Source organism: Hyaena hyaena, unplaced genomic scaffold, assembly GCF_003009895.1.
Source record: "Hyaena hyaena isolate Hyena2069 unplaced genomic scaffold, ASM300989v1 scaffold_13, whole genome shotgun sequence".
NCBI classification, from domain to species: Eukaryota; Metazoa; Chordata; class Mammalia; order Carnivora; family Hyaenidae; genus Hyaena; species Hyaena hyaena.
In genome coordinates, this window is record NW_024080645.1 from 7,072,207 (window position 1) to 7,084,413 (window position 12,207).

At 65.3% G+C, this 12,207-nt stretch overlaps 1 protein-coding gene across 1 annotated transcript in view; it reads left to right on the forward strand.

Moving 5' to 3' along the window:
- The window catches only part of ADAMTS7 (ADAM metallopeptidase with thrombospondin type 1 motif 7), a 36,365-nt gene that overhangs the window by 316 nt on the left and 23,842 nt on the right, over positions 1–12,207 (forward strand). Inside the window, exons 2-6 of the mRNA XM_039216794.1 lie at positions 6,630–6,985; positions 8,519–8,684; positions 9,445–9,638; positions 11,644–11,727; positions 12,022–12,146. Coding sequence (XP_039072725.1) covers positions 6,630–6,985; positions 8,519–8,684; positions 9,445–9,638; positions 11,644–11,727; positions 12,022–12,146 — 925 coding nt within the window. The remainder of the gene's footprint in view (positions 1–6,629; positions 6,986–8,518; positions 8,685–9,444; positions 9,639–11,643; positions 11,728–12,021; positions 12,147–12,207) is intronic.

A 12,207-nucleotide genomic window follows, 5' to 3' on the forward strand; every position in this document is an offset into this window, starting at 1 on the left:
CTCCCCCCCTTCCCCCGCCGGGATCTGGTCCCCGCGCGGAGGGCTCGGTGCGGACCGTGACCGGCGCCGGGTCCGCGGAGCAGCCGCCCGCGCTCAGCGGGCCGGAGCGCGGGGTCGGCGGCGCTGGGGGCCCTGCTCGCGCGACCCCCGCACTTCCTGTCCCCCTCCCCCGAGTGTGCGGGCGCCCGGGCGCCCCGGAGGGCAGCGGAGGGGAGCTGGTCTCCCGGCCTGGGCTCGGCTCTCCCCGCCCCGCCCGGCTTGCCTCCGACGAGCCTCTGGCCAGAGTCCAGGCCCTCGCTCGGCCGCGGAGCTCCGGGCGCGTCCGCGGCCGCCGGCCCAGGTCGGAGCCGAGGGTCTAGGGGACCCCTGGCCCTGCGCCCGGGGAGCCCCGGTCTAGTGGGGGCCGGGCGGGTAGCCGGGAGAGAGCCACGCGGGCCGAGCGGGCAGGAGGGGCCAAAGCCCGGAGGGACCGGGGAGGGATGAACTTTGGGCGGGCTGCAGGGTGGGGGCGTCCCCGCGGCGGGGCCCGGCCGTGCGGCCTGCGTGCTGGGCATCGCCCACTCTTGCCTCCCCAGTAGGGGACTGATTAGAAAAGCGCCCGGGGCGGGGTGTAGGAGGAGGCATTTACATCAGATCTTAGAGATTTTGGGGAGCCGTTGAGGGGAGTAGCTCAGGAAAGCAGGCTTTTAGGGAGATTCCCTCTAGCAGCCTGTGTGTGGGGTGGAGAGAGAGCAGCTATTTAAGGAGGTCCCATTTGTCCTCAGTCCTCAGCAGCCCTGCAGGCAGGTGACAGAATGCGACCCGTCAGAGAGGAGGGTGGCCTGCCAGGTCGCCGCTTAGCTACTGCAGAGTCCTGTCCCCCTGCCCAGGGCGGGGACCCACGGGACTGACCAGCGGGGGGGGGGAGGAGGCCGCCGGAAGTGACTGCCCCAGGGGACTTTGGTCCAGGCCCCCTGGCAGCTGTGGGAAGAATGGGGAGCCAGGACCGTCTCCACCGCACTGGAAGCCAGACCCATGGGTGAAGCTGGCCAGCCTCCTGCGCCTCCAGGGCTGTAGTCAAGTGGGGACAGGGGTACCTCCCTCACCGGGGTCTCGCCAGGACTGAGATGCTGTCAGTTGCTTAGCACAGGGCAGAGTGACCAACTACCATGTGGTGGTCATTTTCGTTAATGCCACAGAGAACCAGTAAGACTGGGGAGAGCTTGGTGGGTCCTGTGGACACAGGGCAGGGACCTCCTCCCGTCTAATGTGCCCCCCCCCGTGGAACGTCTGTTCTGGGGTCCCCGTGGGTACATCTCAGGGGCCTCCGGATTCTGCACCCGCTCCGGGGGCTGGGGCCCGGGGCTGCGGAGCTGTATCCTGGTCTTTAGAGCTGCCCAGACGTCCTAGACCTCCACCCACTGAACACTAGCTTCTTTGAGACCAGAAGGGCGTATCTTGGGCGCACTTCTAGGAAGGCGTAGCCTGATTTCTTCTGTGACAAATAAAGGGATTTGTGGGGTTGCTGGCACTGGGGCCCTGTAACGTGCCCACCAAAACGTTGAACTGCACACGTGAGCTGTGTGTGCACGTACACGTGTGCATGGCGGGCACGCCCAGGCAGACCTGAGGAGGATGAGTCTGACCCCCGCGGACACACACACACCCTCGTTGATTTTTACCTTTGGCATGAGCTTTGGGTCAGGTCGTTTCAAGGGCTGGACTGTAACTCTGGTTCTTGATAGAGAGGTGAGGGTAAACACCCTGGTGGCATTTCTCTGGTAGAGGCTGCAAAGTGACAGTTCTGTCACCTAGGGATGATATTCAAAGTATTTAACACCCGGAACAGAGCTCCTGACCCGGCAGAGGGCCTTGGCAGGGAACCAGTGGCCATCTGGCTGCACGTGCCCGCACGTATCCCTCTGCCCAGCGCCAGTGTCCCCACGTGCCTTTTAAGAGACTGGAGCCCGCAATTTCCCCTTGAAAGCGCTGGGCGGCGCTAGTTTTAGCCACTGGGTCTCCACCGGGGTCGGCTTTAGGAGGCCTTGAAAGAGTTGTTTGCTTTGTAACACTCTGCCCGTTTATGTCATATTTTAATGGCAAAACAATATAAGTTAATTACAAAAATAATTAGTGCAGAACAAAAGAAGAAAATAAAAATTGTGGCAGAGTTAACTTCCTATAAATATTTTTCTTTTTTTTTAAACTAATTTTATCTATTTTGAGAGAGCGAGAAAGAGCTTGAGCATGAGCAGGGGAGGAGCAGAGGAGAGGAGAGAGAGAATCCCAAGCAGGTGCCACACTAGTAGTGCAGAGAAAACACGGGTCTCAAACTCAGAACCGCAGGATCATGACATGAGCTGAAGCCAAGAGTCTGATGCTCGATCCACTGAGTCACCCAGGAGCCTCTATTTTTCTTTCTTGATTAAAACGTATTTTCTTCAGCCATTAGGCAAAGAGATAAAACAAGCTTTTAAGAAATAGTGGAGTATGCTTTAGAGCGGCTCCTGCTAATTTTCAGTTACAACCTGGCTGCGTGTGATGAGTGTGCCTCCTGCGTCCTCGGCACCTGCGTGCCAGCCCGTCGGGCTCTCCCACAGCCAGAGAGAGCAGGTCCGATGATATCGTCCCCATTGTACAGAGGGAGAAACGGAGTCTGGTGCTGGAGTCCCTCCACCCCGGCTAACAGGTGCGGGGGGCGGAGCCGAGCTCCCGGCCGGGCGGTCTGGCTCTGAGCACCGATCCTGCGGCCGGTTCCCTGCCTGTCTCTCTCCTTGGCCCTCATCGCAGTTTTGAATTTAACAGACTGCTCCTGGGTAACTTGCCCTGAATCTGTCTTGCGGAGTTTGCCCAGGGTCAAGAGCAGGGATTCTTAGCAGGACTGCACCTCCCAGGGACACGGGTCCCTCCCCAGGGACACTTGTTGTGAGTGCTTGGGGCTTTCTCCCCATCACACGCCAACAGCCGTCAGCGGGGGCGCCACCTGTACTGCGCACCCTCACCCCCAGCCGCTCTAGCCGCCCTGCTGTGACTGCCTACGGTCTTTTTTTTTTTTTTTAATGTTTTATTTATTTCTAGGAGAGAGAGAGAGACAGTGTGAGCAGGGGAGGGTCAGAGAGAGAGGGAGTCACAGACTGAAACAGGCTCCAGGCTCAGAGCTGGCAGTCAGCACAGAGCCCGACGCGGGGCTCGAACCCACGAACCGCGAGATCATGACCCAAGCGAAAGTCAGACGCTTAACTGACTAAGCCACCCGGGCGCCCCGACTGCCTACGGTCTTTAGTGGCCTCGGCCATGGCCGCCCAAGCCTGGGAGCCTCCTCAGACCCTGGGATGTAGCCCTCTTGCCCACCTGTCTGTCCCGGGCCCTCCTTCCGTTCCCGACCTGGATTGTCCGTGCTGGTGAGCAAGTCCTGGTGCAGCAGATGGTGACCGCCCAGGAAGCAGCCACTGTGCGGCTGGCTTGGGGCCTGAACCTTTCTCTGTCCAAAGCCACAGTCTTGACCGTGCACGATCTTTTCGCTCGGTCATCTCATTTCACAAGACGCACGCGTGGCAGAGCTTACTGTCTTGTGTTGCCTGCACCTGTGGCATCTCGCACTCTCGGGGTCCGTCGCACGGCGTCCACAGCCAGGACCCTGTGTGTGTCGTCCGCCTCGCACGCTGCCCTCTCCGGTGAGGCTTGTCTTCATCTCCATCTGCTCTGCGGCGTCCCCTCCCCTGGCCGGGGCCTCTCAGCACAGGGCCGGGGCGAGGACCATGAGTGCCCTCTGCCCATGTCTCTGATTTGAGGGGAAGGACGGTGTCCTGTGCATTTTCCTGGACTTTGGAGCACCCCACTCTCCCTCACAATGAGGGTCAGCGTCTACACCCCAACTACCACGCACGGGGCGAGAGGGCAAACACGGTGGGGGACCAGCTCCTGTTCTCCCGTCTTTGTTACAAATCGACTTCTTTGGTCATTGAAAGACAGCATAACTGTGAGGCCAAAGGCAACCTGCCTTTAAAGTTGGGGACACAATACGGGGCCGTGGGGCAGGCCGGTGGGGGGTGGGGGCCCTCTCCCAGGTGGGGTCCCTGCTCCACCCCCTTCTGCTACGTGGGAATTTAGGCCTGAAGGGGATGGATGATACGGCTTTTCAAGAAAAGCTGAAAACTGAAAATTTTGTACAATATCATAATTTTTAAACAAAGGCGACCGGTGAAATGTTTCCAAAATCCATGCAAGCGACAGTGAACTGACAGGATCAATAAGCCCACAGAAAACAAGTCTGCAGGCGGTGGCTGTGAAGCTGGAGCCACAAAGGCACTTTTAGGACGTCAGAGAAGGAGCCTCCCTCAAACCGTGCTAGGTTACGTCAGAGTCCCCGGAAGGATCGGGAAGATGCAGAAAATACAGACGGAGGGGTGCCAGGGCCCGGGCCTGGGGTCTGTCTCCGGCCGGTCCCGGGCCTCTGCACTCTTGAGCCTGTCCCAGCCGTCCGTCCCACTGCGGCTCCGCCAAGGGCACCCCCCCCCCCCGCAAAATCGTCTAACTTCCCTGATGAGCGCGGTCCCCTGAGGCTCTGGGTGAAAACCCAGCTTCCTGGTCCCATTTCCTGGAGATGCTGATTCAGTGGGGATGGGGCCTGGGAATTCGTGTCTAGCAAATTCTTACCCGAGAAGTCTGGAAAATCCTCGCACGAGTGTCCTCCAGGACCCAGGGAGGGAAGATTTGCCCAGAACCGCCCTGGGTCACCCGGCGCGTCTGCCTCTCGCCTGAGAACGCGCCCTGGGCTGCCCCCGAGGGCTGGCACGCGCTGGTGGGCAGTGCGACCTGTCCTCCGCAGGGGTGCGCCGCTGCTGTGTGCGGGGCGCTCTGCACGTGGTCTGGTGGGATCGGGCGAGAGGTTTCTGCAGCTTGGCCGGACTTCGCGGCAGCCACAGAGGGAGCCCTGGTGCGCCCTCTGCAGGGGGCCTGGGCACGCCTATTGCCCGAGGGGCCACCGTCCTGAGCAGCTGGGATTCCGATGGTCAGGGCAGGACGCAGGGCTGGGAGAAACGTCACATGGGCCAGTTCCTGACTGTTCCCCAGAGCCTGGAAACTGCAGAGCGTGGAGAGGACAGGAGCGGCAGCCCCGCGTCCCTGCCCCCACCCCCGCGGCGCTGCTCTGCTGTGTCTGCGTCCACATGACATTTCTTTTGAAGACTAGGTCTGGTAGCTAAAGACTGAAGAAGTTGATGTAGTGCAGCTCCTTCCTGTCAGTGGCCGGGAGACGGGACTGACTGTCGGGAATGTACAGCCGTTTTCCTGAAGAGCCCGGAGCCTCCTGGAAAACCTGGAGCCTGGTCTCTGCTCAATCGCTCTCGCTGTGTGGCTTCAGGCCGGCAGTGCACGTCTCTGAACTTCCCTTTACCTTCTTTACAAGTGGTCTGCAGACTTTCCTGCAGCCCCAGGGACATGGGGAGACCGGAAAGGATGCATGAACTTGGATGGGAAGATCTAAATCTTCAAGTTTATTACCTCAGTTTGCCTTTCCTTCAAGTACGCGCATTGGCACCAAAGCACAGTGGTGTTAGCAGCACCTGTGAGTTTGTTATCGGGGCAAAAAACCAAAATGTCGTTCTCTCATCACGGTCGCAGGTATCGAGATAAGGTTGGTTCTCGTCACTTCAAAATTACCGTAAAGTTGCCCTTAGATCTTGCTTAATGCGTTCACGAAGAGCATGTAATTCTATATCCCACTTCTAACATTATTTTGATAACTGTGTTTCAGTATAATCGGTTTTCCTGGCACTCATTTGCACCTTATGCATTAGAAAGTGTTATTCTGAGGAGGGGTCCGTGGCCGAAAAGGCTGGGGATCTGGCGTTGGCTGGAAATCTGAGAGGACAGGTTCTGCTAAGGTCTGCAGGTATCTTCCAGGGCTGGGACCTTCTCTTCAAATGAACCGGAGCTGCTCTGCTGAAGGGGAGCCACCCATCTGGGTGGTCTCCCCGGCGCAGGAGGCGGGGAGGGACGTGCAGAACCCTCAGGCAACTGAGGGCCCGTTTTGAAGTCCACCAGGCTATCCAGTCCCCCGGCCGTGACTGCGGGCCGGCGGGTCAGCGGGCCAGGCACTGCTGCATGCGGTGGCCAGGTCACTGGCCCTCCCGCCAGCCCTGAGGGAGCAGGTGGTTCTGCAGGGTCACTCACTCCCCGAGAGACTAAGTCTTAAGTGCTCAGAGTCCTAGGACCCCCTGGCCCAGAAGGTCTCCAACAAAGACCATAGAGGTTCTCGCCTGCCTGGAGTTTGCGTTGGGAGAAAATAGGCGGAGAGAAAAGAATGATTGAAAGGGTACGCAGGTGGCATGTCCCGTGTGCTGTGGGGAACAGACAAAGCAAAGCAGGGACACCGGAGGCCAGTGAGTTTTACACTAAAGCGGTCGGGGAAGCGGCGTGAGACCTCTGAGCGGGGCCTGAAGGAGACCCCGCGCCGCGTGTTGCACCCCAGGGGGCGGACGCAGGTGTGGCCGGGGTGAGGCTGAGGGGTGACCTTGCCATGGCCTCAGGGGCCCTTTGCAGAGCGCTGCCTCTTCCAGGGACGCGGCCACTGCGGGGTGCGGGGCTGCACGCGGAGGAGGGCGGGGCAGCGCCCTGAGCCCCGGCCGCGCCCGGTTTTCTCCCCGCAGGACGCGGCGCCGACGGCCGCGCGGCGCTGGACGTGGTGCACCCGGTTCGCGTGGACGCGGGCGGCGCCTTCGTGTCGTACGAGCTGTGGCCACGCGCGCTGCGCAAGCGGGACGTGTCCGCGCGCCGCGCCGCGCGCGCCTTCTACGAGCTGCTGTACCGCGGGCGCCCGCTGCGCTTCAACTTGACCGCCAACGCCCGCCTGCTGGCGCCCGGCTTCGTGAGCGAGACGCGGCGGCGCGGCGGCCTGGGGCGCGCGCACATCCGCGCCCGCGCGCCCGCCTGCCACCTGCTCGGCGAGGTGCGGGACCCGCAGCTGCGGGGCGGCCTGGCGGCCATCAGCGCCTGCGGCGGGCTGGTGAGTCGGCGCGGGCCGGCCTGGCCTCGGGGTGGCTCCGGGCTGGTGAGGGGGCGCGGGGCCCGGCCCGGCCTCGGGGCGGCTCCGGGCTGGTGAGGGGGCGCGGGGCCCGGCCCGGCCTCGGGGCGGCTCCGGGCTGGTGAGGGGGCGCGGGGCGGCTCCGGGCTGGTGAGGGGGCGCGGGCCGGCCTGGCCTCGGGGAGCCCGAGCGCCCGCGGGCCCTGCTAACACGGAGCCGGACAGTGGGTGTGCGTGTCTGGAGCAGAGCGCGGACTTGGAGAGCCCTGTGTAGGGCCGGCAGCTCCCGGAGCCGCGTGGTCCTTGTTCCTCTGCGACCTCAGTTATGACTGTGCCCCCCGCAGAGCCCTTTGGGCCGTGCCCTCACCTGTCCCCTGCCCCAGGGGGGCAGGCCTTCGGGTGGATGTGATGCTGCCTGCCGCTGTGGTCGTCTCCCTTGGCTGGGGTGCCCCGGGTTGGGTGACCTGCCCTGCCCTCCCCCCGGTGGGGGTGGGGATGTGGGTACCCCAGGGAGGGCTCTCAGCTGAGACTGCTCAGGAGGCGCCCGCGGCTGTAGCAGGACAGGCCTAAGGAGAGCCCACAGCACAGCTGCGGGTCGTCAGACCTGCGAGCGCCCACCTGCCCTTTCTCATCAGTGTCCTTGGATCTGCAGCAGCTGCACATATGCGTGTCAGTCCCGGTACCAGACGAGGAAGCAGGCTCGGAGGGGGACTGGCCCAGGGCCCCCCAGTGCTGGAGTCCACATTCACACCGGTCTCCAGCCCTTCTAGCGGGGGAGGCAGTTCTCTGGCACTCGGGGCTCTTGACCCCAGGCAGCCCAAGGGGCAGGGGGCTGCAGGGGATGCTTCCCTGACGGAGCCCTGAGCGTCCTCGGGAGGAGGCGGGCTGCCCAGAGACGTTTCCCACGGCCCCTCCCTCTCCCGCGCCCTGAATGCAGGCGATGTGCCCGAGACACGCCTGCCGGCTTCCCCTTCTCGCAGGGCCCCGGGCCCAGGGAGTAGGATGTCCCGGTGACTGTGAGCATCTCCGCGGCTGGGGTGTGGGGAGAGCTGCCCTTGGAGTGATTCATCCCCTCCGGGAGATGGGGATGCCGGCCAGCTGCGGGACGACACAATGGCTGGCATGCAGGGAACATGGAAAATGGCCTGGGTGCCGGACACAGGCTGCCCGGCTCAAAACAGCCGTCTGGGACTGTGTGGAAGATGCCATCTTAGATTTGGCTGCTCCCATGTCCTCCTAATGGGGTGGGGGGCGAGGTGGGCGTGTGCGGCCTCTCTGGAGGCTGGTGGCTCCTGAGCTCAGCCCCGAGGCCCTGGCTCTGTGAGACGGCAGGGAGGGACGCGCCAGGCGGAGGGTGCAGAGCGACAAAGTACCGGAGCGGGGGAAGCACACAGGTTTGGGGGCAGCTGGGTGCGGGGAGCAGCGTGGGCTCGGCCGGGCGGCACGGGCCTCGGGGACCCGTGGGACGGCCCTAGGCTGCTCTCCCTCTCTGTGTGAGCCTGCGCCCCTTTCCCAGACAGGTGTGTTCCGGCTCTCCAACGAGGACTACTTCATCGAGCCCCTGGAGGGGGTGCGGGCCCGTCCTGGCCACGCCCAGCCCCACGTGGTCTACAAGCGCCAAGCCCCGGAGCGGGAGGCGGGGCCGGGGGACTCCGGAGCTGTAGGCACCTGTGGGGTACAAGGTATGGCCCTCGCCTGCTCTAGGGAAGGGGATGGGCCTGGAGGCATGGAGCACCTTTCCAGAAGCCTCTGTCAGCATCTCCATGCCCATCTCCCTTTGGACCAAAGGGACGCAGGCAGACTGACAGACACATCACCGTGGCCTGTGTCTTCCAAACGTGCCACGGGCCTGAGGCCTCTGCCTGCCAGGCCCTCCCCAGCTGGTGCCCTGGACTGACCCCTCTAGCCACTCCTCACCCGCTGCTGGGGCAGCTGAAGCTCTCGGGTGGCCAGGCCACCAGGGCAGTTCGCCAGGATCCCCTCTCCCCCCCACGCTGGTCCCCGCCCAGAGTCACTGATCTCTGGCCCCTCTTCGGCACAGTGGCCACAGTGCTGGCCAGTCCCGGTTAGAGCTGCCCGCCACGGCTGCTGGGTCTGGGGACAGCTCGGCCGGCACACCAGCCTCGTAAGGTGCCCCAGCCCAGGGACTCCGTTGGCTGGAACAGGCATCCAGAGCCCTGCTTCCGGGCCTCGGTCTTCCTGGTTTCGTAGATGTGCCATCTCTTCTGATCTGGGCAGCCTGGGCCGGCGGAGTGGGTACCCCAGGCAGGGGGCGAGGCTCTGGGGTCCGCGTGTGCTGGGATGCGCCAGCCCCCCGGGGTGGGGCCGCAGTGGGAGTCCAGGCCTCTCGCCTCTGATCCTGGTGCTGAGGAGAGGCCTTGGAGACGCGAGGCCCCGGGCCAGCCGACTGGCACTGACCGCCACCCCGTCCGGGGCCCACAGCTTCCCCGGAGCCGGAGGCCCGGAGAGAGCGCTGGGAGCAGCGGCAGCAGTGGCGGCGGCGCCCGAGGCGCCTGCATCAGCGCTCCGTCAGCCGGGAGAAGTGGGTGGAGACCCTGGTGGTTGCCGACGCCAAGATGGTGGAGTACCACGGGCAGCCGCAGGTCGAGAGCTACGTGCTGACCATCATGAACATGGTGAGGCTGCGGGGGGCGGGGGCCGGGGGGCTGGCAGACGGCGGGGGCCGGGGGCTGGGCCGCTGGGGGGCTGGCGGGGGCTGGGGCCTGGGGGGCTCGGCAGCTGGCGGACAGCGGGGGCCGGGGGCTGGGGGGAGGCGTGGGGGTGTGGTCTGGGAGGCAGCAGTCGGTGGGCTTGTTGCATCCAGTAGTGGCTGGTGAGCCCGGGGAGTGGCCCCGAAAGGGCCTGGGCAGGGGACGGGGCCTGCAGCGCACGGGTGTGCAGCGACCTCGCTGGTGCAGCTGGCATTTGGGAGGCCATCATGGTCCCGGTCCCACCCGGAGGGGGGGATGGTGGACGGGCTCGTTCACTCACCCTGGTCCAAAGGCTGGTTGAGTGGGCGCTGGGGACAGGGGAGCACCCTGTCAGCGCAGCCCCTGCCTGCGACCCCAGCATTCGTGAGAGGTCTCGGGGTCTGTTCAGTTCTCTGGTCCACGAGCTGGTGGCGCGGGGGGCACGTGACCCATCTGAGCCTCAGCTTGCTCTTCTGCGAGCTGGGGATATGACGGTGGCTCAGAGGCCCGGCACACGGCTCTGCACACCACGCGCCTGTTGAGAGAACGGGGCCCTGGAGGGTGTGTGACTTGCTCGGGTCACACATCGAGGCGGGGCAGGGCCCACGGGAGCCTGGGCCCCTGTGGCCGCCCGTGAGAGGGAAGATCTGGGCCTGGGCGGCCAGCACGCGGCACGGCTGCTCCCCGGGGCTGGTGCTGAGGACGGAGTGAGGGTGTGCGGTCCGCGGCTGGGCGGCATCTGAGGCTCCCACACCAGGTCCCCTCACCTCCGGCGGCCCTTGGGGAAGACCTAGGAGGTCAGCCCCTGACTGGCCGCCCGCTCACAGCCGTGAAGCCAGGGCTCAGGGGTGGGACGGGTCCTGTTCTGTGGCCCTCGGACCCCCACGGCCCGTCCTCATCGGCAGGCAAAGCCCTGGGCCAGCGCCCGCCTGACCCGGCCACCTGCTCCCCCCCTTGTGCGATAGAAGCCACAGCCTGGCGCGCGAGGCCTCAGAGGCCCCACTGGCCCCTCGTGCGGCCTCCTCTGCCCAGTGAGGGGAGGTGCTTAAGACCAGGGTTCAGGAGGGGAGACTGAGGCGGGACAGCACGGCCTGGCCCCCAGGGCAGGGGATGAGTGAGGCCTGGGCCCCAAGGTCCTCTCTTCTCAGGGCTCAGCCTGACAGAGGCCCCGCGCTCGGCTGGAGTCCTGGCCATTCACTTCCGCCCACCTGTCTGGGTGTCCCTGTAGGCGGGGCGCTGCGCCCGCCTGGCCCCCATGGCCTCTCCTGGGGCCTGGCTCCTTCCTGCCTCCCTGTCCGGGCTCACAGGGCACGCGCACCCACTCTGTGAGCCCCACCCTGGAATCTCGGCCTGTCCCCCGCCGTCTCTGTCCCCCGCCGTCTCTGTCCCCCGCCGTCTCTGCCTGTCCTGTCCCCTGTCCCTGCTGGCTGGGACCCTGAAGCCTTCCACAGGCTCACCTCTCGTTCTGAGCAAGCGTCCTCCTCCCATCTCGCCGTGTGTCCGTGCACCTTCTGCCTCCGGGGCGGCCTTTCCCGGGACTGGGTGGGGAGCCCCGTGCAGACCTGGGGTGCCGGTCCCTGCCCCGCCCTCTCTCCAGCCCCGGCCCGGCCGCCTGCCCGCGGGAGGACTCGCTCCTAGGATGCTGGTGTTGGCGAGCCCAGGGCAGGAGGAGGCTGCGGGGCTGTCCCAGCACGAGCAGAGGAGGCAAAGTAGGGCCCTGGGGGGGGTGCTGGGTGGGCGGCTCCCACGCTGGTGCCCAGGACTGGCCTGCGCAGGCCCTCTGTCCGGACCCCGGGGTTGCCGCGTCGGGGAGTGCGTGCAGGTGGGGGCACGTTCGCGTGTGGGTGCGCTGCGGGAGCTCCCCCGGGCGAGGCCGGGGGTGGCCGGAGGTCGGCAGTGGCCGTCCCGTACCTCTCTGCAGGCTGGTGGCCTGACCCCCTCTCTTGGGCAGGTGGCCGGCCTGTTTCACGACCCCAGCATCGGGAACCCCATCCACATCACCGTCGTGCGCCTGCTCTTGCTGGAGGACGAGGAGGTGAGCGGGCACGCGGCCTCTCGCTGCCAGAGCCCTCCTGGCCCGTGACCGAGCGGCCCTGTGTGGAAGGGCACGGCGGGCCTCCGTGGCCCGGGCAGTGTCCTCCGTCGCCCCCCAGTCCCCGGCCGGCCCTCCATCAGCTGCCCCGAGGATGTGCCGCAGGAGGCGTGGTCACTGGGGGCTGGACCCGGGCTCACCGGGCCCCTGGGCGTCTGTCTCCTGCCTTTGGAGGAGAAGGGGGCTTGGGCGTCCGGCGCGCAGGGGAGGGACCGGCGGCTGCCCTCTCTGCCCCAGGAAGACCTGAAGGTCACGCACCACGCAGACAACACCCTGCGCAGCTTCTGCAAGTGGCAGAAAAGCATCAACATGAAGGGGGACGCGCACCCGCTGCACCACGACGCCGCCATCCTGCTCACCAGGTGCCACCAGCTGTGGGGGGCGACGCGGCCAGGGGGGCCTGCCCTGGGGGGCGGTGCTCCC